This window comes from Polistes canadensis, unplaced genomic scaffold, assembly GCF_001313835.1.
Source record: "Polistes canadensis isolate GaletaPanama2010 unplaced genomic scaffold, ASM131383v1 scaffold_70, whole genome shotgun sequence".
In the NCBI taxonomy this organism is placed as follows: domain Eukaryota; kingdom Metazoa; phylum Arthropoda; class Insecta; order Hymenoptera; family Vespidae; genus Polistes; species Polistes canadensis.
The window spans coordinates 592279-618990 of NW_014569617.1; the positions used below are offsets into that span (position 1 = coordinate 592279).

General features: G+C 37.3%; 1 protein-coding gene across 3 annotated transcripts in view; it reads left to right on the forward strand.

Annotated features, from left to right (window-relative positions):
- The first annotated feature begins 1097 nt into the window (after window positions 1–1097).
- Window positions 1098–26712, forward strand: part of LOC106786271 — a 57212-nt gene continuing 31597 nt past the window's right edge. The window contains exons 1-2 of one of the 3 annotated variants that reach the window (XM_014747468.1): window positions 1098–1287; window positions 15652–16193. In XM_014747468.1, coding sequence (XP_014602954.1) covers window positions 15972–16193 — 222 coding nt within the window. In that variant the 5' untranslated portion in view covers window positions 1098–1287; window positions 15652–15971. Of the gene's footprint in view, window positions 1288–9307; window positions 9932–15651; window positions 16194–26712 lie in introns of those variants that run through there. The other 2 variants (XM_014747467.1, XM_014747469.1) reach the window with 2 other exon arrangements.

Genomic DNA, 26712 nt, shown 5'->3' on the forward strand with positions numbered 1-26712 from the left:
ATTAAGAATTACAGAGCGTTCAATGCTCGTAAAACCAGAACATGGAACGAACGTTACGAATCTGGAAAATCATCCTACCATGTGACTAGATTTACGTTTTACGATCGAACTGGGATCGAATCATTGAGTTTAGTTGAATTTTCTCTATCTCTCTTAATGTAACTTTACGTCGATACACAAATCGCGATTAGTTAATCAAATTCATTATCGAATAGCCAGACTATTTTCCATTTAAACTTTGTCTATCGTTTCCTTTTCTAAATTTATCCGCGTGACTGATTATTATACGAGTTAGTGTAGAAAAAAAAAGAAAAAACATAATTTAAATCGGAACAAGTACATTAAAAAAGAAACATTTCTAAGAGAAACAAATCGAGATGGATGGATAGGAGGTACGTAGAGGAACTTTAGGGAAATAATTGTTTGCAAAGTAAAAGTTTCGTTATCTCGGATGCAACCACTGCGGTCTCTGCTAATTATTCCATCGAAATTAAATGTAAACACTGCATCGGAACTGTAACGTTCCATTACTAATTTAGCCATACAACAATCAAGCTATTTGTCTTCGCGAGTAGATCGTTCCATTATGAGGCGAAACTAAACGGTCGGACATCGTGCTACCGTACAGAGAGAGAGATAGAGAAAGAGAAAGAGAGAACGAGTTATCTGTGTATACAGTCGGTTGCAAAAATATTTCCAACTTATTTTAACAAAGTTTAAAAAGAATTTTACATTTTACAAAAGTAACATGATATCTGTATAGTAAAACGAAGTACATTTGACACGCGATTTAATTATTGAAATAAATATATTATTAATTCTATTAAGAATTTCTCTCGTATCCATTGTAAAGGTGGCTCGATTTCCGTTCAGTATATTGTATAGCTATTTTCATACTTTGAACGCCGAAAATAATGTAAAAACAATATTAGAAAAGTATCAAATTTATTTCTCGTATACGTGTGCGTTTCATATATTCTCTATTGACGCAAGAGTGTTTGAAATAATGAAGAAGGGTATATATCCCTGACACCCTCCTTCCTGTGGCAACACGGCCGGACGACGATCGAGATGATAGCAATTTGCACTCCTCTTTCCTGAACGAGAACCCTGAATCGGTTGGAGGACTTACGGAAGAGAGCTTGCTGACGCGAGCCCGTGTCTATTTCATCGTACGTGCTTGTAGGATCTTCTCCTAGAGAGAGAGATAAAGAGAGAATCGCGTACAATTTCTTCCATGGACGATCATAAATTTCTTTGCACCAACATAGAAGAAAATCGTGCTCGGTAAGTGGCTTTATCTTGTTACGTTTTCTTGGATTTCTAGACGAATACTACTTGTCGAGTGTAAATCGTGAGTTATTTTCGGGAAATAGTTAAGATTGATTGCATTTTCTTTTGTAATTTACTTCTTTTTTTCTTTTATACATCCATCCAGTTTGCCACACAACGGGGATTGTAAGACAAAATAGATCTTATTTAAGAGAAAAACAACAGATTGTTGCTTCATTTCTCGGCAGAGATATTTTGATCGTGGGAAATAAAAAATATGAATAAAATACAAGAATGTATAAAATATATATATATATATATTATAGGATTAGAGTAAATGTTATCCTTACATAATACCAGTTAAGTTTCATCTCGACAATTTAGGGTTAAGAGATTGCTCTGACCGTAAATGTTGAATACTGTACGCCACCACAGTGTACGTACGTCTGTGGATATGTACTAACAGAACTCGCTTTCTCTCTCTTTGTCTGTCTTTCTCCAAAGAGAAAGAGAGAGAGAGAGGGACGGACAGAGTTATAGAGGAAACTGCAGACGGACAGAAACGATCGTATGCGAAGCAAGAGACAGCTTACCGCTTAGTTAATTCAACCTAAACCACCTCTTCTCTTTCAGTCTGCTTCTATATATATATATGTATATATATATTTCTCTCTCTCTCTCGTTGTATTTGTCTCCGTCTATTAAAGTCTTAGCGGTATCCTTGCACACCCTCGATCCTGAGCTGAGCCACCCTCGGTCACCCAAGGCCCAGGGCCAATCCCAGGGCAAGTTCGTCGTCGCATTGTCACGCATTGTGCGAGCCTTGGGCTTTGTCTAACTTCCAACGGTACTTGGGTAGGACAATTGCTTCGTCCTCGTCTTCGTCCTCGTTCTCGTTCTCGTCCTCGTCCTCGTCCTCGTCGTCATCGTCATCGTCGTTGTCGTTGTCGTCCTAAAACGCGTCGCACAAACGAACAAGTTTCGTTTGGTACTTTGGCACGCACTGTGAACTTTCCCGTTCGATCGAATATACCTATTTAACAGATTATTATATTCTCTTAACGAGATCTCAATTTATCTTACTTTGAACGGATATTTTGTTCAATATTTTAAAAAAAATTACAAACATATATTTTAGAAAAATAATATTTAAGGTTTTATATAAATATGTAGCAACAAAATTTGAAATCAGTCAATTTGGTTAAAGTCCTTAAATTTAGTGTTAACGTAAATTCTTAACTTAAAGATAATTTAGATTTGATTATCTTTGAAGATATTTAAAGTCTTCCCTCCCTGTTGGAAAGCGATCTCATTCTTTTCGCATAAAAATAAAGTTTCTTTCCTAAGAACAATTCGAAACTCGCGCGATCTCTTGAAAAGACGCGAAACGGTATTGTCCTTCGAAGAAGTCTTACGAACAAAAGGGTGCCACCAGGAAGGGGTCGCCGCCTTCTACGTTCTCTGTGATATGTACTTTTTATATCGAACGTTTCTCGACAAAGTTCTTCTTAAAGACGCCTGTAGCTGTAGCAGCAAGACCGTTCGAGTTTCGTATGTACTTGCTGAAGTCGTTTGTACCCTAACTTTAAAATGCTTCGAATATCGAGAAGGAAGGGTAGAAGAAGAAAAAGAAGAAGAAGAAAATACGAAGAAAAAGGAGAAGAGTTCGGTGTTCACGTTGGGTGTGCACACGGGGAGGAAAACAAGGGGAATCGAATTTCGATCGATCCAACGAAGAAGAGAAAGAACTTTCTCGGGGGGGGGGGGGGGACAACGAGTGAGAATCGTTTGAGTTCGAGTGGGAAGTCGTTAAGACGACATCGGTGATTGCTCAATGATCAATAAGCTAGCCTCTCTAATTCGAGAGACTAATTAAGCTGATTAATCTGTCAAGCATCGTCGAGTTTCAATGCTTGCTTCTTTAAATTTCTTCAAAAAGGAAATCTTCCATTGAATCTTTAAGAGAGAAGTTCTATTTTATGTTTTTCCTTTCTTTCCCTCTACCTTTCTTTCTTTTGTCGAATTTTTCGATGAAATGGTACAGATATGGCATCGTTAACAAGGAGGGGGATATTTCTGATAAAGATTGCCCGGAAGCAATGCTAGTTTTGTGGGAAGAATTCTTGTCGATCGTAATCAGTACCGACTGAATTCTACTTTCCCTGGAGAAGAAAAAAGAAGAATTTTGTTTCTATTTTTTGTTTTGTTATATTTGTTCGATTGATTGCTTTCTCGAATAAAACTCGTGGATTAATATAGGTAGATATTGGATATTAATAACGAACATATCTGGTATCTCTCTCTCTCTCTCGCTCTCTTTCAGTGGTAGGAGTTTACAAAGAGTCTCTGGGACAATTACAGGTCGCATATGCTGGTGGTTTCAACCGGATAGCAGAGAGAGAGAGAGAGAGAAAAGGTTCTTTCCGTGTCCGTGCAGCCGTGTAAGCAACGTCTTCTCAAATATCGGATACCCGAGAGCGAACATCCTGACATGGGGACCGAAACTCTAACTCGGATTCGAATCTCATTCGAGTATAAATTCCATTCGCGATCGAAGTTCCGTGCATTACCGAGGGAACAGACGTATATAGAATTGAATGTATCGTAAAACCGTTATCAAATCGTCCCATACTACTCCCATCGATAAATCTAATTCTATTAAATAATCGTTCTCAAATAGATTGTATATATATATCGGTTTTTAATCCACGACTAAAATCTAGTAGACGAGAATTAAAATGAAAATATCGCAGAACGTATCCGATTCGATATAACGAATAAAATAATTAAAAACAAAATTGTCACAAATTTGTATGCTCTTTTTATCCAGCTGCTATTTTGTTGTTGTTGTTGCTGTTGTTCTTTTTCTTCTTAAATCGTTGGCATAAAAAAAGACGAAAAAATGCGGATGTACGGGAAAGAAAAGACCGCACGAGTACTTTGTATGCCTACTCGTGATACAAGTGGTGCATTATATACGCGGTGTAACACGCCGTGTTGCATCCGGAGTGTGGAACGTGTTACTTAACGTGCCCCTTTAAACGAGACCTTCCGGCTCGCGAGTGTCAAAGACTCTCGTTTCCCGCGTGCGTGATTCGAGTGTTTGCTTCGTCAATTAGGCACGTCTTTTTTCCTTTCCAAAATTTCAAGCCTAAATTTTTATTTTTACCTATTAATAAAAGAGATTCTTTATTCAAAAGACACCTCGAAGAATAATTTTGTGAAATGGAAGTAGAAACTCTCGTTGGTATTTATACGATTCGTCTAATTCTCTCTCACTCTCTCTTTCTCTCTCACTTTCATCCTCGTGGAGTTAGAACAAATAGACCACTCAAAAAGAGGCAAATTTCCATTTTTTCAGATAAAGGTGTGAATTTTTTATATAATGGTAATTCGACGACGCTGAATGAATTAGAAAATTGTTGTTGTCTCGTAAAAATTGATATTTTTTTAACTGCAACTGCACATGCAACTGCAACTGCAACTGCACATGCAACTGCAACTGCAACTATTTTTTACCCTTTTTCTCAAAACCTTGGGATCTGATTGCAAAAAAAATTAGCACCATTCGGTTCAGCGTCGTCGAATTACCATTATATCAAAAATTTCTACCTTTATCTGAAAAAATGGAAGTTTGGCTCTTTTTGACTGGCTTTAAAGTCCCGTAGGATAGTTCGTAAAAAGTGGTAGGAAACGAACGAGGAGGAGATGCAGTTTGCTTTCGAGGACCATGAGCCTCGAGCAACTTTCCTCTAGAGGAGATAAAAGCAGTTGTCGGGAGTCGCGAACGAGCCTGGAAATGCCGTCATTCCTATGCGAGCTCGTCTTCGAGAGCTTCGAGAGAACCTTTTGCTTGCTGCTTCCCTCTCTTCAACTATTCCTTTTTTTTACTTTTTTTACTTTTGTCCAAGGAAAAAATAGGTATCCGCAACGATTATTGGATCCATTAACGAATTTTCATTAGATTCCTAGATAATAATCTAGGTCGAAGATACGAATTTTTCATCGTAACATAAATAGATGTCGCATTGACATTAAGAATATAATTAGATTGCAGTTTGCAAAGAAAGAGAAGAGTTCGTTCACCTTCACGGAATCGGAGAAAAGGGATCGTGCTAAACATGTGCCACCTAAATACGAGCACGATGTCACCGACACGGATCTAAAGATAGAAGAGAGGAGAGGCACGACGTCGAATGAAACACTCGTTTATTATTGCCCGGCAAGTAACTGAGAGTTGCTAAAAGAAGAGTTAAGAAACTGAACCAACTAACTAAAATCTTTACGTCAAAAAACTATTTTTAATTCGATAATAATTGAAAGGAATAGTTTATGACACTACGTAAAAATGGTCATTTATTTTATTTATTTTCTTTACAGGACAAACCAATTAATACAGAAAGTCTACAAAAGAGATCAGGTAAAAAAGAAAAATAATAAAGATATTTATAGAAAAATTGAAACAATATTTGACCAGATATCTGGACAATTGATAAAACCTGTAAAAATTTTGCAAATACTGTGTCAGATATCATCCTCCTCTTGATTAGGACGATTTTAAAATACTTTTTCGCGTTTCCTAAATCTATTGAAATTCGCTATTTTTTTCTCGTCAGGTCTTTTTTCTATACGCGTGGTCCTGCAACAAGGAGAGACACGTGCCAAAATCACATGTGCATCCTTTTAACTCGCAATCTCTTCGTTGGAAAAAAGAGAACGAGAGGATGGCGGAACGATATCGAGTATCGACTTTCGATGCACGCGCATCTTCTTTCATTTTTCTTTTATTGTTAGTTTCTATTTCCCCTTTCATTTTTGTTGCCGTTCGTAGTTGGTATTTCCCGCGTTACCTTCCATTTTCCTTCTCGTTGTCGTCGTCGTCGTCGTCGTCGTCGTCGTCGTCGTCGTCGTCGTCGTCGTCGACAATGACGAGAGCAATAAAAAATATATGTTCCCTTTGAAAAAATATCTCTCTCGAAGAAAAACAGAGTTCGGGAGGGCGGTGGGGTGGGGTGGGAGGTTGGAGGAGTAGATACGTCGATCGTCTCGAGATGACATAAATTCTTAAAACAAATAGTTCGATCGTTCCTTTCCTTCCTTCGCAACCCCGTTATTTCTTCCCCTCTTCGGCGGTCCTTTCCACTCTTTTTCTTTCTCTTCGATATTTCCTCGACCTTTTTCCTTTCGACCATCAGGGATGGTTTTTGTGGAAAAAAAAAAAAAAAAAAGAAAGAAAAGATACGAGATACTACTTCGTTTTTCCGCCACGCTACTACACTCTTACTTTGAAATATTCATTTTTTCGTTAGAACGAAAAAAGAATACGAGTTAGACCTTCCGTGTTTATCGCACATCTAACGTGAGAATTTCTACGTTCTTTTTTTTTTTCTTTTTATTTTCTTCTCTCTTTTGTTTTTTCTTTCCTCTTCTTTTTATCTTCTGTGTGTGTTTTTTTTCTTTTATTTTTTTCTTTTTTTCCAAAGGGATAAAACGCTAGAAACTTGTCGGGAAAAATCGATAATGGTATATAACGTGAACCTTTCCATCGAACGAACAGAGTTATCAAAGAATTTTGCTTCCTATCCGACCTCCCTAATAAAGCATTAGCAGCTTTCGTAAGGGTGAATTGGTTGGGCACGTCGATAAAATCGGGGATGCGAGTTTATAAAATATGAGATCAAGTAGGGACCTGTTTAAAGGTATTTAAGGGGATAGGTTTGAAGATTGAAAGAGATCGAAAGTCGATAGAAATATATTTGCTTCGGAGGGAAAGAAACAATCATTTCAATTTCTTCATTTCAATTGTCAAATATTTACCGGGATTTTGTTTTTTATATAATCCTATAAACTTTCAGATTAGTCGGTCGTATATTTTTAATCCTTTACTGTCGGACTCTCTCTCTCTTTCTGGATATTTTATTTCAATATTTCACATTGGAGATTTTTATATATTATTTTTCGCATATCTCTATTTTTAACTAAATTACGATACTTTTATTTCTAACTAATATTATATGCTCGAATAATTTATATAACAGATTAAATATATGTAACGTAAACGTTTCGATGACAAGTAAAAATCGCCTCATTTCTTAGCTATGAAAATCGGAGGAGTTGTTGGGGTCAGTGGCACTCGTGTATCCGTAGCGACAATATCTATTTTTGTGATGCTTGTAACTTATATGCGTAAAGAGAGAGAAAGAGAGAGAGAGATGAAGAGAGAGAAGGGAGAGAAAAAGAATGATATAAGTAATTTAGAAAATTATTTACCTCTTTAGATATATATTTCTTTTCGCCGGATAACGATTTTTTTATTTAATATAAAATATTAAAAGATTCAACGCGCGCGGTCAGATACATATACACATTCACACACACATCTAAGCGCGATTTTCACCGAAGTATAATAAAACGATATAATCGCAGAACAAAGGGGGATACGTATTTGTGCGTTAAACGAAGAAGAAAAGAAAGGAAAAGCGAAGCGGATGCTTCCTCCTGCACTTTTATAAGATTCACAGACCGGTAGTAGCGTTCAGCCACGATGAAAAGTTTTCGGATAATACGTGCAACGCGTTTTTGCGATAGACCGAGGCTTTTCAGGGAGGAGACCGAGTAAAAACGAATTTTCCTCTTTAACGTCCTCCACTTTTTTCCTTTTTCTTCAAAGAGATTACCGAATATTATCAAAAACGGTAAGATAGAGAGAGACCAACGGATGAGAAGCGGAATCGGTTATTTTTCTATATTTTCTTTTGTTCTTTCAAGAATCCTAAATAATATGTGCGGAAACGCGAGTGCCGTATAGGATAAATAAAAAATGGTAATAGGATTGAATGGGGGGATGGAAGTGTGTGTGTGTGTGTGTGGAGTGTTTGTAGACTATGATCTAATTAGAGTAGCTTTTGCATTATCCTTAAGAGGCTGATGCTTTTGATCTTGAATCTGATTAGAATAGTCGTTGTAGCTTTGGTGCATATCAGTCGAGTACAGTAACCATTCTCGGTGCAGGGAACAATCGTGCATCCTCTGACGAAGGAGAGCTCGAGGCAACGGGATAAGCCAATGAAATAAAGGACAGATCTGTATAGTACCTTGTCTGACAATCCTTGATACAAGCAGTTCACGGAAACAAGATATATTATATTGTGTTATATACTAATATCTACAATGCATAGAAAATGAGTGTCAAGACTACTTGAATAATTTTCAAAATCAAAGTAAACCTTTCTGATCGTAAAACAACTACGAGTATATCGAAAGACAAAAGTGTTATTTTCAATTTTACAAATATTTCCGGATAATGATTAGAAAAATTATAAAGAGAAATAAGGGAAAGAGAGGGATAGAGAAAGATTGATTATTTTTGTATCTCGAAGATTCTCGGTGATAACAAGCTAAAGAAGAAAAAAGATTAGACCATAATTCACTCGGTGACGCGTTGAAATAAATCTTGGGCGCGTTTAAATTAATCGTCCACGTCGTCTATAGTTAGAACTCGAGTGTAATTAAAGATCGTTATCGCTTCCGTCAGCACGAAATTCCTTGCAGTTCGATCGTGGCAAGATTGCCGAGAGTTTCATCGACTGTCACGATTAAAACCTCGGATTATTAACTATCGAAAGTTGCGTAGATATTACAGAGCATAGTATTTCGATTCAATTTATTGTTGACAAGTAGTACAAGAGGGTAAACGAAGAAATAAAATTCGATTGAGATTGAAAATGTTTCTTTTTTATTTTTGGCAAAAGTTCGTGCATTTATTATGTTATAAACTGCACAATGGATTGTTTTTTTTGCGTAAAATTTACTTTGGAAATATTAATTTAAAGAACGTGCGAATTTTGGGCTCGTGTCAATTTAGTATGACGGATTTTAATTGGCCATCGATCAAAGTAGATTCGAACGTGAAATACATTATCTAAAGAAGAATCGCATTTTGCGTGTAATATTTGCGCGTGGGTGGGTGGCGCGCATGGGTGGTTGGTGGTGGCGGGGGTAGCTAGGGGACGGGTTGTTGGAAGCACCATGGTCGTCGTGGTCGTAGTCGTCAGTCAGGGTTGCGCCGTCGAAAACGAAGGAAGCGCCGCTCGCCGCCGTCGCCGCGACGTCGAGCGACGACGAGTGTGTGCGGCCTTTTAGTTTGCGTTCGTACGGTGCCAAAGACGGTGCCAACTACGGTGCCAACTACGGTGCCAACTACTACGGTGCCAACTACGGTATTTCGCCCCATACTCTCTATCTTTCTCTTTCTCTTGCTATCCGTTTTTCCATCTCATATAATACACGTATACAAACAGAAATTTTGATCCAGCGCACGTACACGCATATACACGAGGAGGACAGAGGGAGAGAATTTCGAGACAATTTTCTTCACCTTTCCAATTCAATTCTTTTTTTTTTCCTCCCCAATTCAAACCCTGTAAAATATATTCTTTTTTCTTTTTTGTCTTCCCTCTTTATTTCTCTCTTCGTTTTTTCGTTCTTCTTCTTCTTTCTGGTGCATAATACGCGAGAATGACCGTCGGGATTTTTTCCTATCGTGTGTGTTTGACAATCGTGAAGAAGAGATAAAACCTCGTGGACAAGAACGTCAACTGTGGAACCTTCGTCTCTGCTTTTTTCGTTCGAGGCGCATAGCTCGTCTTTTGGACCAAAGGTTCGTTTTGTCTATGTTTTTATTATGTTTCTCTCTAGTCGTTTCTTGCTTCGAGAAAGGAATTGAATTTTTAAATAGCCGTACGCGCGTTTTCTTCACTTTTTTTTTTCTTTTTCTTTTTATTCCTGAGTTTAATCACACTCGAAGCAGATGTTCTACGGTAGGGGATTTAATTGGCGGAGATTGATACCTCTCTGTCTTTTCATCTCTCTCTTTCTCTCTCTTTCCTCTATATTCCGTCTACGTTTATAATTTTCTCTATCTTCGTCTCGCGTACGCAAGAACAGCAATAGCAGCAAGCTCTCGCTTTCGATAGAACTTCGCAGTGAGAAATTTCCATGGCAACCGATCGTGTCTCACGCTAATACAAAGCACGAGCGTTAACGAACGTTACACTCGTGGATTGTCTGCAAGAGAAACAGACGGAGGGACTGACGGACGGACAGACGAACGGATGGATAGATGGATGGATGGATGGACAGACAGACAGCAAGACGAACGACCATGCAAGTGCCCTTAAATAAACGATACCAGTTTAATCGTCCAGTTAATCCTTTCATTTGTCACTAGTATAATATGTAAATAATAAATCAACAAAAAGATAATAAGATTTAGGTAAAAATGAAGAATGAAAAAGAATGGGATCGCGTTATTAGTCATTAGAGAAAATTACAATATTTTGATTGGAATAACAGGGCAAAGTTATTCCGTTGTTTTCCCCTTCGAGAAGAAAAATATAAATCATTCTGTCCCGAGACATTCTCTCGGTTCTTCTCTATCCCCCTTCCTATCCCCGTTGATCGTTATTGAAATTTTTGGAATGTCTTTCATATTTTTTCCACCCTCTAACACCCCTTCCACTCGAGACACGCTTCACTGCGTGGGCGGATCGATCTCCCGCAACGGAGAGCCATTTTCTCGCGCGCGCACAAACACACACACACACACCACACACACACATACAAAGTTTTCCTCATAATGAGATTTTTCCACGGAACGAAGAGGGATTACGATACCACAACCGAGATATTCCTCCTTTCCTTTTATTTTTCTTTTCTTTACTTTTCTTTACTTTACTTTACTTTTCTTTAGTTTCCTATTCTCTTACCTCTGTCACTTGACAAATCCTTCTTTAAACTGAACAACACATAGTCGTAGACGAACGACGACGACGACGACGACGACAACGACTACGACTATGTACTCACGTAAATCAAACCTGTCGCACGCACGATGCAGGTGCATACGATACGTTTGTTTCCCTCTCTTCCCCTCCCTAACATTTTTTTTCCAACCATTCTTCCCCGCCCCTTCGTCGTCAATCGATTGTGAAAGCTCGTCGATATTTTGACAACTTTTAAATTAACTGTTGTGAAATATATATATAGGAGAAAGAGTTTAATTTGTTATAAAAAAAAAAAAAAGTATAGATTTTAAAATCATTTCTCGTAATTCTTTTTTGTTATGGTTTTTTTTTTTTTTATCGTTAAGCTTCGTTTATTTTCTCTCGCTCGTTTCTTTTGGTCGAAAAAAAATAACTACCAAAAAAAAAACTGACCTGCTACGATATTCACTCAACAAATGTCGTATATAGCAAACGTTTACGCACATCATTGGACCGAATTACGAGGTTGCACCATCACACTCTCGTACAATTCTCGTTTCTACATAGAAAACTGAATAACCTCGCGACTCGTATTGCCTATCCTACGTTTGTATTTCGCGGTACGTGTTGGCGCTCCGACGATTTTACGACTACGGCTGGATGGGTTTGAGAGAAAGACTGGGAAATACAGGGAAATACAAAAATAGGGTAAACGCGAACACGGACCTTTCAAACAATGCGCGTCGAACCGAGTAGAAATTATTCTTTATTTTAATATTTTTATCATTTTTTTACACATTGAATTTTATTATAAGACGATTATAATTGACGAATTAATTATTATCCAGAAATAATATTTGATTCCAATTGAATTGTCAAATATTATGAACACTAGACTTTACGGACTAAGCCAATTTGACACATTCAAATTTTTTGTGTTCCTGCATATATATATATATAGATACAATTTAAATATATATGTCGATTTTGAATGCCCTAATAAAATGTAAGTACCACTATCCACTAGTTCATTCAAACAATGTTTGCAAGTTTGAAAAAAACATCCGTAAATCTAGTGTTAATAATATAAGGATAATAAACGTATTTGATTTTTGTTGTTATTATAAAAAGCACTGTACGCGAGAGTGAAGTCGATTTAGTCGATTTAGTCGATGGGGCACGCGTGTACGAGCTCGTTTGGAAACTTTATAAATCTCCCTGCAACGAAGTTGACGTAAATAAACGTCGCGTCAGTGCACATCCGACGTGACGGTCGGCCGGCAACTTTGAAACGCGACTCCAGATGTCCAAAGGAACGCGACGAATTAACTTTCTAACGAAGTCGTAAATTCTATGCTTAGAAAGCATCCTCCTTTCACCGTTTTTTTTTTCCTTTTCTCAGACTGGAAGTATACATTTCTGAAAATGTTTACGATAGTTTGTTTCATTTAGTTAGCCTGGCTAGTAGCGAAAGAGATGTAATATTTTAACGGGGGAATAATATTAATGAATCCTTTATGGGAAATTTTTCGCTATTATATCGTATTTCATATTCCTTTCCACACGACTATCGTCGTCCCTGCTATTTCTCTCAGATTTCATCGTAAAAACGTAACGAGCTAGGAAGCTTTTTATTCGATTTTGTGGTAAAACGAAACAGGTTCTCTTCTGTATCTATGCACATGTTATATATGTACTTCTGTCTGTTAAAAGAAAAATAATCGAGATAAAGAAGAAAGAGAAATATACTAAGCGAGCGTATTAACGTTATGTTTTCAGGGACTAAAAACCTTTTTATCACGATATCGTATAATATACTCTTAATAATATGTTAATATATACCGCGCGTATAGAAATATATTAAACGATTTTTATCTTGTGTGTGCATTTGTAATCGCGATGATTGAAAAATTTATGTGATTTTAGTATTCGTCAGGTAGAGAGACGTTCCTTCGACATAAGTCTTACAATTTAATTAAACTGTCTTTCTCTCTCTTTCTCTCTTTCGGTCTCTCATCACACGAGATAGCGTCGAAAAATCGATGCGTCGCGGTTCATGATTCCGCTCGACTACGTACGAGAAGTAATTCCAGGGAAACGAGCTCTCACAGTCGGTTTGTTCGTGCGGAAAGCTGCGAGAAAGGCAGGAATACCTGGAAAGAGTGAAAAGGTGGAATTGAAAGTTTCCGAAGGGTAGATATTCGAAGGGTAGGGGAGGGTGGTGCTTTAGGCGGGACCGCGTAGAAAATTCGTGATTTCGATGCCGCCGACTATGGGACTACTAGTCCTCAAACTTATTCGATCAGGACAATCGAATTAGTTTTCGATCAAACTAAGTAAACGTTCTACTTTTGGAAAATGAACTTTTCGAGATCGGAGAATTGTTTGAAAGGGAATACCTAAGAAGAAGAGAGATTCTACGGTGTAATATCCGTCTTTGAAAGAAAAAAGAATGGTTTTATTTGCATGATGCCAGCTTTGCGATTTGCGAAAGGCAAATGTGTGTTTAACGAGAGAAATTTCAATGCTTCGAGTGTGTCGATACGAGTATTCGTCCTCGGATCGAACTCGTCCTAAAAACGGAATTGCAGGATTCCAACTAGTTTCTCCGTTTCTACATTCGAATTGGTGTCTCTCATCTCTCTGTGTTTTGGGACACCAGAATCCGTTGTAGCTCGGTGTCGAACAGAATGTTCGTTCGTTCGTTCGTTCGTTCGTACGAGATAACCGACGTGTTCTATATCCTTACAAATTGTTTCTAAAAACTTTTCAAACTTATTTCTCGTACGTTTGAAAATACCAATTGATTATGTTTCTTTTTTATCGAAAGATACAAAATAGTTATGTATTTTTATTCGAATTTTTCATATTCCCATTAATACAATTCTCTTTTATTGACATTGCAAATGACCGAGTTGAAAAGTTTATGAAGGATAGAATAGAGATATCAGAAGAATCGTTTCGATGAAGACTTGATAAACTACTGCTGTAGTAGCATCGATATGAAAAATGCAAAGGAACGAGAATTTGCTAATATAAGATGCAAGCAGTGACGCATGAGAGATCGGAAAAGGTAAAAGAGAAAAATAGAGAGGAATGGGGTTGGAAGAAAGGAAACTGACGAACAAGATGAGAGATGAGAAAGTCCTTAACGAAGATATAACGTTTATCGATAATATTTTTCTGTAATATTGAAAAATCTTTTATCCGAGTAACATTTGACTCCGAGATCAAACTTATTTCTAAACGCGTTAATCCTTTCATCAGAAATCTATAAAAAAATAAATAAGGATCAACTTTAGGTGTGCACGCGTATGCGTATTTTATATATATGCATCGTTAGGCATACAAATACACCGAAATCGAATTTCAAATAGGACGATTAACATTTTTTCCCCACGCGTATTTCTTCTCTCTCTAGGATCATTTCCGAAAATAACTCGAAACTCTCTCTGTCTCTTTCTCTCGTATTTCTACGGCAATAGTTAGGAAAGTATGGTGTTCCGAGGGCGGACAAGAATTTAATTCGAAGCGAGCGAGATAGAGAGAGAGAGAGAGAGGAGAAAGACAGTATGAGGGAACTTTGGAAACTTTTGCAGCTTTGCTTTCGGAAAACGAGAAAGAGGCGTTTCCAAGTTCTTGTCCGTTGACCTTCATGCCGCACAAATCATATTTCAGTTCGAGCATAAAAAGACATATCGACCGATTTTCTCTCCAAGATCTGCATTTTCCTTTTTATTTTTCTTTCTCTCTAACGAACTCGGCGCCAAATTTGAATGTAAAGAGTTGAAGCTTATAAAGGAAATGAATTCAGTTCTATTTTTTCTTTCTTTCTTTTTTTTCTTTTTTTTTTTTTTTTTTTTAAAAAAAGTAAGTAAAACTTTATCTTCAATTAAAAGACCTCTAGATTCTTGTTTCTTAAGTTCTTCTTGATTTTCTTTTCTAAAGGAGATACTAGAGGAGGAGGAGGATGAGGAATAGGAGGAGAGTTATCTTCTTATCGTTACACTCGGGCATGCTTTCGAAAAGGAATCGAATGCGAGAGCGTCGATCTGGGCTTTAATTAAAACTCTTCAGAAAGCTGTGTGTACGTCTTGTCGCGCGAGGATGAGAGAAAGAGAGAGAGAGAGAAGGAAAATAAAGAAAAAAAAGAGTGCTAGCTCCCCGTAAAAAGAACAGCGAAAAGGCTTTGTGAGAGAATCAGCTTCGCCTCGTTCGTTCTCGAGCCTTGGCTCTTTTGTCCGCTCGAATCCGACGAACGCGCTCGAAGGAATTTAGATTTAATTGACCCGCTCAACGATTAAACCACCCCTCTTGCTCGATTCAACTCTTTGTAGAGAGAAAGAGAGAGATACGCAACGGTGCACGTGGAAAGAAAGAAATACCGAACCCGACGCCCGACCGTGGCTAAAGCCGATTGGATTTTCTTTACCAAGATAAAGAAAGAAAGAAAGAAAGAAATGAAAGAAAAGAAAAAAGAACTACTCGAAAGATAATCTTAATTATCGCACGAGAAAAGTATCGGTTCCCTCTCTCCTGAATTTTGTTTACCCCCTTAGGAAATAGAATACCAATCCTATTGAAATCTAACTTGATGCATTTTCTTTATTTTTAGGTCCGCCTGGTAGTAACGGTACGCGGTCAGTAATGACAAAGATATTAAAAACTTAGATAAAAAGAAGATATTAAAAAAAGATCTCGATTAAAAAGAAAAGCAAAAGCAAAAGCAAAGGCAAAAGAAAAAGGAAGAAATCGGGAAAAGGAAAGATCGTAGAGGAAGGAAGAAAATTTGGCAAAGTATGAAGACGCGGGACGCGCAAGTCTGCAGGAGGAAGTGAGAGTCGTGTGTGTGGGTGGATCCAGGTGGCAGGTGGCAGGTGGCAGGTGGGGTAGGTGTATTTGCGGGAGTCGGGCTAAAGTGCCCGATCAGTTGTGATGGTCTCAGGGTGGTGCCCGTGCGTGCCGTTAGGGCGCCGGGAATCACCGGCCCAACAACAACCGCCATCATCATCTTCGTCGAGAGGATTCACCAACGACGGTGCTCCCTTCACCGTCAGCGCCGCGACGGACCGAGCAGAAATGGTCCAAATGTTCTATTACGAGAATCGCGGCAAGTGTTGTAAGAAACTTCTCAGATACAACGGCTATCCGAATAAGGTTAGAATTTTTAATATTTATGTGCGTCTCTTTTATTTTATTTCTATTACACATTTGATATAACAACAAATCTTTTTCATTCGTGATTTATTTAAGAAAATGTTCATTTTCGTAGTCTACTACTGTGGACGTGAAATATTTCTCTGTGCTGAATATTTCTCCAAGAAAATTCAAGACGAGTTTATAAAGCGCGTTAACACTCCGAGAATGAAATTAATTATTTGATGAGCTCCTCTCTCCTTGACGAGTTTCGCTTGGGAAAGCACTTAAACTATATTCTCTCTCTCTCTCTCTCTCTGAGAAACTTTTCTCGCTGGACCTAATACGATTCCCGCGTATATCTACATAAATACATACCCCGTGCACAAAAGTTTATATAGTAATAATAATAATAACAATACAATAATATTATATTATTAGCATTTGTTTTATCTAAAATGTTTCGTTTAATATCCATTAGATTATTATCGTTGATTTTAACCGTTCGCAAATCGAATATCGTACATTTGCTATATAAGTTCTAACATCTGACGATACTTGAACCTAAACTCGGTAATAGAAGGTATCAAAGTAGAACGAAAGCGAGTAAGGATCCATGAAGGAACACGCGTTACGTTTTCCTCCTCGGTAAGAAGGAGCTATCAAAGAAAGATGACCCAACCGAGATAACGTTCCATTGGAGTTTCCTAAAAGAGAGAGAAGTAGAGAGAGAGAGAGAGAGCAAAGAGCAAGAGAGCTATTCCAAGTTCACCGCGAAGAAGGTAGCAAGTTTCCGAAGGCCCCAAGGGAAATAAATCGATTCGATATCTGAATAGCCATTATGCGGACGTGGCTTCCAGGTGAGGTAGGGTTGACTGAGGGGGGGTGGAGGGGAGACGTTGATAGAAGAAAAGAGAGAGAGAGAGAGAGAGTGTTTGATATCTCGGAAAGAAGAAGGAAAGTGTGGAAGAAAAAGGGCTCAACCTTATCCATGATACTCGTGAAACTGGGCTAATGCTTTGAGTTTCAAAACTCTTTCATATCATCCGGAATTTTCTTTCAATAACCGAGTTATTATTCATCGTAGCCATTTATAACCAACCTCGGATTCCTTTTGTTCTTTCTCAAAAATGGTCGCCCTAAAACGTTTTAGCGAGAGGGAACTACTGGCAAAGCCTTGCGACGAAGCTTTTCATTTGCAAGAAAAGAGAAAGAATATCCGGGACGAATTTTTATGAGAGAGAGAGTTAGAAAGAGAGAGAGAGAGATGGTTATCCTCGATCGCCGATCGCCCGTAAAATATTGCTATGATCCTCGTAAAAATGCGCTTACGTTGTCGAGAAAAAGCTTGCAAGCACGTTTCGCTTCTTTTTTTCTTTTCCAATTTGAATATAGAAATGTAGATTTTTATTTTTCTTCTTCTTCTTCTTTGACTTATTTCTATCTCTTACCTAAATATTTATCGGCAAGAATTACTTGTGAAAGTTTTCCTTTCGGCGTGAAAGAAACATCGTGTAATATAGTTTTCAAAATAGCAAGAGAGAAAGAAAAGTGTATTTTTCAGTTTGCGAAAGTATATCTCTGGAAATATAAATCTTCTGTGAAAGAAACGTAAAAGAATTTTCTTTTCTTACAAGTGAAATACGAAATAGTATACTGCGAAGATATTTTCTTCCTCGTTTGTGATATAGGAAGATCCAGAGAGAGAGAGAGAGAGAGAGAGAGAATGAGAGAGAATGAGAGAGTGTGTGTATATTTGCTTATAAGTTAATCTTATCGTTAAGCAGCCAGTGTTAAGGTGCTTTCCAACCTTGGAGTACCCAATCTATCTCGAAAGTCTAAAGTTATCGTTGCTGTTATACGAAACGAAACGGATAGCGCGTAGAATTAATGCTCTGGAATAAGAGAGCTCTTTCGAACAATCTAGAATACTATGCGAAAGGAAAAGCAGATTTCGCGATTCCATCTTCGAAATAACCAGCCTCTGATTCTGATTGCGTATTACGACCGTGTCTGTTTTATCAAGATTATACTTCAAGAGTCTGTCATATAGACGTAGAAAAGCTAAAGCTAGGCATACTTACCCATCTCTCTTCTCTCATCATTTTACCCTTCATTTTCCATAATACCATGATTTATCTTTTGCAAATTACTACCCTTTTTAAATGATCACTTTAGAAAGTACGAAAGTACGAAACAACGAAATAATTATGTATGATATTTTTTTACGAAGCAAATTTAAATAATATTTCCTAGCTTGCTCTTTCTCTCCCTCTCTCTCTCTCTCTCTTTCGGTTTCTCTTGGAAATTTGTAATACAATTTTCATTAATACTAATGCATAGAACATATATTATTCTTTTGTATCGAATACAGAACACAGCATATTCTAGAAACGTATCTATCGTGTTACAGAAAAGTTACCTGTACTATAATCCGTGTAATACCTCAAAAATAACATTAGAAATATTTGATTGAAAAAGCTTCAAATCGAAATAGTATTATCGTATCTGGAAAGCTTGGCCTGGCCGTTTATTTTTCGTAGCTTTGACGCGAGGGGAAAAAAGGCCCGCTTTATGGGGTGTTAGTTGATCGAAAGAACGGGAAGAGGGAGAGGGAAGGTTTGTAGATCTCTAAGGGCGATTGATAATCCACGCAGGCAGGGAAGCGTGGAAAGGACGAAGGAGAACCGTGTCCGTAACCTGTAATCCAGGGTGCCGGGGGGAGGAGGAGGAGGCGGTACTTCTTGCAGGAGAAAATCCTTTGAATATGTATGAGTACGATTTCCCAGGCTGAATCGCAGTATCCGCAGTGAGTTTTGAAAGCTCTTGAGTTTGCGCGATGGCAAACCCACCGCCACCAGTGGCTTCTCTTTTACCTCGACTTCGCAACCAAAAGGGAGAGAGAGGAGACTATCCCTTGTGGCCGATCGTCCTGCGGTTTCTATGCCCACTACGGTTATTTGTATTCCTAGCCATTTATCGTTATTAGTATTACCTATCGGATTTTTCTTCGAATAAAACGCAACGCAATATAAGAAATATTAACCCTTTTCCATTCCGAATTGCATTTCAATTTTGTTACCGGCAGCTTATAAATTATTTGATTTGAAATTTACTTGAATTACAAAATATAGCGTGTCAAGTCACACCCTCGATGTAGAAATGCAAAGGGTTAATATTAGTTGAGATTCGATGACAAATGAAGAAGAAGAAGAAATAAAAAGCTAAGCTATTTATAAGAACAAATATGGCAAGTACTTAAAAAATGAAATTTGGATGATCTTCGTTGTATGCGTCTTGGGTAGACTGTCGAACGGAAACGTCTTCTTCTCGTTATACTTTGAGACTTTTTTGTTGTTTAAGTAAAAGTAAAAAAATAAAGGAAGGAAGATCGTATTGTCTCTTTCATTGAATGCTTCAAGCGCTACTTTCGTCTCTCTGACTTACTCCAAGAAGACAAGGAGGAAGAATACTTGCCAGCGAGGCAAGCCAGGCTTTCGAAATAAGAAGGGGAAAAAGAGAGAAAGAGTCTCTTTTTACGTCGCCGCGATTACAGATATCCGACTGAAAAGATTTTGCGACCCTCTCGTAGTAGTTCTTCGCAAAGTCAGACCGTATCTCCTCTATATCTCTCACCCGGAAAAGAAGGAGAAGAAGAAGAAGAAGAAGAAGAAGAAGAGAAAAAGTGCCTTGAGGCTTGGAGAAGGAAGTCGAGAAAGAAAATATCTTTCTTTTACTTTTTCTCTCATAGCTTTACGATCTTACTTTGATTTTATTTTATTTTATTTTATTTTATTTCATTTCATTTCATTTTATTTGTTCTCCTTTCTCGACTGTTATTTCCAACGAATTATGGGACGATATTCTTAGATTCGTAATAAGTTTAGATCCCTTTATTTTGCGAAAGAAAAGATTAAAACAGCTCATTTGCAGGCTGCTTTTAATCCATCACTTTGAATGTGATTAACGAGCCGTGCGCACAGTCAGTAGCCTCTCTTTCTTATTGTATTCCAAGGCAGTGACACATGTTTCGTTAGGATAGTCAAGACCTAGGCTGTGTAGGTATAAGAGAAAGATAGGGAAAGAAAAAGAAGAAGAAGGAGGAGGAGGAGGAGGAGGATGGTGGCATAGACGCCATGATGTTTTTCTGTCGTCCCATTCCTTCCTATACCCTATCTTTCCTTGATTAATTGTTCTTTCCTATAGCTCGGATGATCAATGTACTTGTACATATATATACGTTGAGGAATAATGCGAACGTCCGAGGATTCCAGCAACATTTGTAGAACCGGATACGGAATTCCTCATGGCTACACGTTTCCCTTTGCAATTTGACGTTCGTCCGAGCGTCCAACGTTCAACCTATTCTATCCTATCCTCTCTTCGCTTTCTCTTTTCTTCTTTCTCTCTTTCCCTTTTACTCTGCAACGGTTATTAACGAGCCACCTTTTCGCGGTTAGCCGCGTTTCAAACCCACCTCCACTATGTATGAATATACCTACCTACCTACCTACCAACCTACCTACCTACCAACCTACCTACCTACCAACCTACCTACCTACCAACTTACCTACCAACCAACCTACCTAACGTTTTGCCCCTCGAGCTTACATTTTCGGTGTCCGTGCGTTTTCCCACTCCCTTGCTTTTTTTTTCCTTCTTTTCCTTTTCCCCCTATTTTTTTTTCTTTTTCTTCTTTTTTTTTTTTCAAAACTCGCGTGGTATTTTCCATGCCGCTCGGTTTTACTCTACGTTCTTACGGTACTTGGAATTTTTCCGGAGCGCGAAAGGCATGCGCAAATGTATGTACGTACATGTGTATGCACCATCTATGCATATAAGTTATCCTATGTGTGCACGAAGTGTGGGCCAAAAGGCAGCTCGATGTTGTGGTCTCTTTTGCTTCCCAATGGAATTTTGTTACTTTACCTTTTTACTCTTTTTCTATCTTGTCGTTTTTTATTCCTACCGGAAACGATATATTTTACGTGTGAGATTTTATTTCTTATTACTATACACACACACACACACACATCCACATTTGAATTTATAATAATTTTCATAGAAAATGTATTTGTAAATTATGTTCTTTCGTTCTTAAATTATACGAAGAATAGACAAAATGCATAGGGGATGCATTTTCTCCTACTCTCGCTTTCTTTTTTTTTAGAGAAATATCGAAACACGTTCGTTGGATTTTTCCACGTAATTACGAGTTCCGTAAATGTTATTCAAATTACAGTTTGATCGTAAATGCACAAATGAACTGTTTTCATTTCTCTCTCTCTCTCTCTCTCTCTCTTTCTCTGTTGTTTTCCAAACTCGTTTAACTTGGCCGTTTCGATGTTAAAACTAGAGTCCGATCTTTTCGTTTCTTTTCCAAGGTGTTTGCCTGGCCCGCATCGAAAAATCCATTCGCGTCGACGTTATTACCTATGCGTTTAAAACCAGATGCTGCACTTGTTGTCTTCTTTCCTTTATTTTCTCCCTCTCTTTCTCTCTCTCTCTCTCTCTCTTCCTTTTTCCTCATCTCGTAGAAACATAAAGATTTTTTGCCTCGATCGCTTGTAAATAAAACAAGCGTCGCGAATGGGAGACATAAAAAAAAGAAAGAAAAAAGGAAAGAAAAAATACGCGATGCTGGAGGTCACCCATAGCTCGTTCTCTCTCTTTCCTTTTTTCTTTCTTTCTTACTCTTTTTTTGCTCGTATAAATTTTTACAACAACCTGGATACGACGCTCCGAGTTTACTATCTTTTCTTTTCTCCCTTGTCTTTACTGTGTTTTTCTCGTTTCCACGAAATACTGGTTTGGCACTATAAATTCACCCTTTTGCAAATCAGATTTCTGCGTGCTGCCACCCCTCTCCCCTCACTCATCTCTTTGCACATCATATGATCCTCTTAAAAAACTCAATTTGCGACCAAAATTTTCCTTTCGTCCGTAATTCCAAATTTTTCAACAGAAGAATGTAACTTACTTACTTTGAGGCGACGCGATTTTTCATGCCACTTCCTTGGATATCCATACGATCCTGTTAAAAAACTTCATTTACGAGCAAATTGTTGGGAGAATAGATACGAGATTGCTAAACGTAAAATATTTGTTCTCTTCGATAAAGAGACCTTTATATTTCTTTTTCTTTCTCCGTTTTGTTCATTCGAAATTCGCGAGTTTAACGTTTTTTTTTCAATGGTTCAACTAATTCTACGAGTCAAACTAATTCAGGTGTCCGGTCCTTTTTTTTTCCTTCAAACGTAAAAGTTTAAGTAGAAAAAGGAGAAGAAGGGAAAAAAATGGAGCGAAAGAAAATTTGGGAGAAAGTTTCATACATTTTGACATTTCCCTCGTGGTCTATATATACATACCGACTCTTTTTCTTTTTTTATCTTTCTCTTGCCACTTCTGTCTTTTTCTTTTTTCAATGAGATTGCATAAAGTTTCGGCCGGTAATCAGCGACTGAGATAAGATGGGTGATCTTTTATGAAAGCGTGTTTCTCATTTAAAGAACGTCATTATAGCTTAATGTATTAACAAAACAGAAGTAATTAGTGACCGGAGATGAGAGTTTTCAAAGTATACATAGAAGATTCATGTTATTACCATAAAAAGTTTTTCTTTTAAGAGATATATAGATATATACCGTGTGGTATATACCCTTTGTACATTTAGGTATAAATAAAAGTGTGAACAAAATGTAAAAGGAAAATGTGTTTTCAGTGCTAAAACTGTAACGCATTTGTTGAGATAATTTTTTTCTCACAAAATGTTTAAATTCACGTATACGAATATAGGATTTTTATGTTTCAATGATGAAAAGTCTAATTAACGAATCGAAAGTTCTAACAAACAGTTCGATGAAATCAATGCGGTGATTATCGTTAAATAATTTTTCGAGAAAAATTTCTGCTTAGTTGAGGCATCAATTGTGTTCAGGTTTCGTTACACCAAAGTAATTAGTTTTTAACTAGCACGAGAAGTTGGGCTCTCTCATTAGAGTGTCCTTCGAAGCTTCTCTTCCCCTTGTGACCTCTCTCTCTCACTCTCTCTCTCATCTAGGGTAGGAAGGAAGGAAGGAAGGAAGGAAGGAAGGAAGGAAGCGGTGGCTACCCCTATTTGCACTGGCCACGCGAACCTCTTTCTCAATGAACGTCGGTGAAACTACTTTTACCGAGAAATAGAAATCAAAAGTGAAAAGTCCCAATCATTCCTACGAGAGAAAATCTAACGTTATTAACCAATCACAAATTTTTGTTGTTCTATCGTTTGAAATTTCATCGGATCGATAAATAACAACTCTGGCATACAATTGCGCGGAAAGCTATAACGTTTAGAGAGAAAATCATTTTTAAGCGTAATTATATCGTCGGACGATAATAATATTGAATTTCAATGCTACGTTTAAATGGAATAATGATTTAATAATAATGCAAGTATTTTAATATACGAGAAAACAACACGGGTCGCATCGAGAGAGTAAATGGAAATTAAGTAAATTTTCGAATGATTCGCACGCGTTCTTTGTTGTTTCAACGAACGATTCAATAATTAAGTATATTACGTAACATTAATTATTATTATTTAATAAATCATTTGTGTGTTATATATATAATTCGCACAATAATTTCGTTTGTAAATTTTTTCCAATCATAATAATAATAATAATAATAATAGAATAATCATTCTCTGTGATAATCTCGCAGAAAACAATGGAGTTGTTTCGAGAATGGTGACGATGATAGGGTCTTGAGTCGGGATCGATAAATTCACCGGACAAATTGTGGGTAACACAAGTAGTATAATTAATGACAGAATGGAACGAATTGAACGGAATAAAACGATTTGCCGAGAACGATAAAGCCGAGTGTTCGTAATAACGGTCCGTCTCCCGATAATGATAGAACATTACAATAATCGAGCTTCTTCCGTAGGACGTAGGAAGGAAATAAGGGCCAGGCGTGTCCCTCCTATAGATCCTTGAATATATCCTTACGGATCGGGATCGGGATCGGGATCGTAAAGAGCAACGTAACGACGCGATAAAACGATTCGCGTGGAATAGAATATGCTCGAGACACGATAATAAAAACCTGCCACACGAAGATGATCTTTCGCGCGAAAAAAAAAACCATTACGACGCCCAAGAATATCGTTAGAAACTTATTTTTAGAGATAATCCACAGGATAGATACAAATTTTCACGTTTTATATATATTTTTTATTTTTTTCTAAACTAATTCTGTTATAAAATACAGAGTGTCCCATATAACTCTAGTCACAATTTTTCAAGTACTTACCAAAACTTTTCAAAGAAATTGCAAAGATGCACAATTTACAGCATTGCAATTTCTGACATTTTTTCAAGTTTACATGCTAAATTTATAACTCGATATAGTATTCTACGCGTAGACAAAAGAGTGTACTTTAATTTAATATAAAAATCATTAAAATCCGCTTGCTATAAGTATGAAAAAATTTTTTTCCAACTTTTTTTTTCAATGAGAACAGATCAACTTTTGTTTAAAGTATTTTTTTGTTCAGGTTATATCGCAAGTACTTGAAAAATCGTGACTAGAGTTATGTGGGACACCCTATATATATATATACCATCACTTTCAAAATAAACGATCCATATAATGAATTCTCATTAAAGAAAAAAGACAAAAAAAATCACGTTTACGTTAGTAGATTATAAAACTAGCGCGCAATCGTTGACAATGAGACCCTATGACGGAATGGTTCTTTGAATACTCTAATGAAATTGATTGCTAGAAGAAAAAAAGAAAAGAGATCGTTAAAATAAAGTCCAATTGACGGAGAGTTTAATATGAACGGTTTTAAAAGACGTTCAATAGAGTGATTCTCTCCGTAGGTAGGATACACAAGTACATCGACTAATCATTCTATTCGGTGAACGTATTCGTTAAATCCATCGACGATGGAATAAAATACGAAGCCGAGTCATGGTTAGACTACGTGGTTTTAAGAGAGAAAAGGCAGGTTAAAGGAAAGCGAAAGAGGGGACACAAAAGGCTTGCTGGATGAAGGGAGATAGAAACAGAGACGGAGAATAGAAGAGAATACGGTTAGCGAAAGAGAGAGAGAGAGAGAAAGAATCACGGAAAAGAGGCAAGAGGGTTGATATTCCAGGCTGCACCCCCGTAACCGTCCCAGCACATCGCCATGGCAACCGACCCTGAAACACCCTCCGGTCGTCGTACTACCATCGCAGCTTTGCTTTCCGATGCTAGTAATAATGTATCCTTGCTCTCGTTGATGTAGGTCGCAGGACGTGCAACCTGGACTTTAGAAAGAAAATGCGTGCGAGAATGTAAGAGAGAAAAAGAGACGACAACAGTTTGCATGGTTTTACTCAATGGCCAGGAGCTATCGTTGTAACACGACGTTTTACGAGTCTGACCAATATTCTTCCTCCTCTTCATTCTTTTCTTACTTTTATTTTTATCTTTACGTTGTTTTACCCAACCTGTCGTGTCGTATCCCAAAGTATTTTATCGAAGTTTTATTATGTAGTTTAGAAAATATCGCGATAAACGTTATATATATTTATCCTCGATACATGAGAAAATATTTTCAAAACTTTAAACGAGATTAATGTTATTTAAACTATCGATATTTTATTATATTCTCGCGAAGAGAATATATTGCATTCCTTCCTTCGTCCATTAAGCAAAGATGTTTTACCAACAACAAAGTTGTATTGTCTAGCTGTCAACTATAATTTCCTTGGGCTTCCTTGTTTGTTTTCTTTGCGTGCATATAAACGCATTTGCGCTGATTACATTTCACGAAGATTCGTTCGTACGTGATATATTGTATGCGTTCGAAGAATATTTCTCTCGATGAAAATTTGCAATCGTTAATAATTGACTAATTTGTGTTATTTATCCTGCGTTAATGAGGACGTACAAATTCTTGATTTAAGAGATATTGCGCTATTTACATTAAATTTGATTTATGATCTATATAATAAGCATAATGATTTACGTTATTACCTGTAGTAGGACAAAAAAATGAGTTTATTAGTTATATCACGTTAGATTATTTTAAACTAAATTAACTGAATGTAATTTTCACACGATATATTGTCAAAAATGAACCGATAGATAGTGTTTGTTATTTCAATATTATATAGAATTCATTTGGTGTTGAAATGTAATCCTTTAAATATTTGAAGACAAGAGATATATGACTTATAGACCACTTTTATAATTATGGGTACATACGTAGATCGGATCATAGAAATTATTTTCATTTATTATCACACAGATATTATTTATCCCGAGTCTATTATTTGCTCTTATCGTAGAGATAGGGAGGATAAAAGTATATACACGGGTAATCGTTTATCGCGGGGTTGTTCGACGATGTTATGTGACGATATTCGATAACATACGCTTCGTTAACGAGCACCTAGTACACGCGTGCTATATAGTCTTTTGCACGTCGTTACCGTGGACGGGGGAGACGGAGAGGGGTGGGTTGGGTTGTAAAGGGGTACGAGATGAAGTTCTAGGA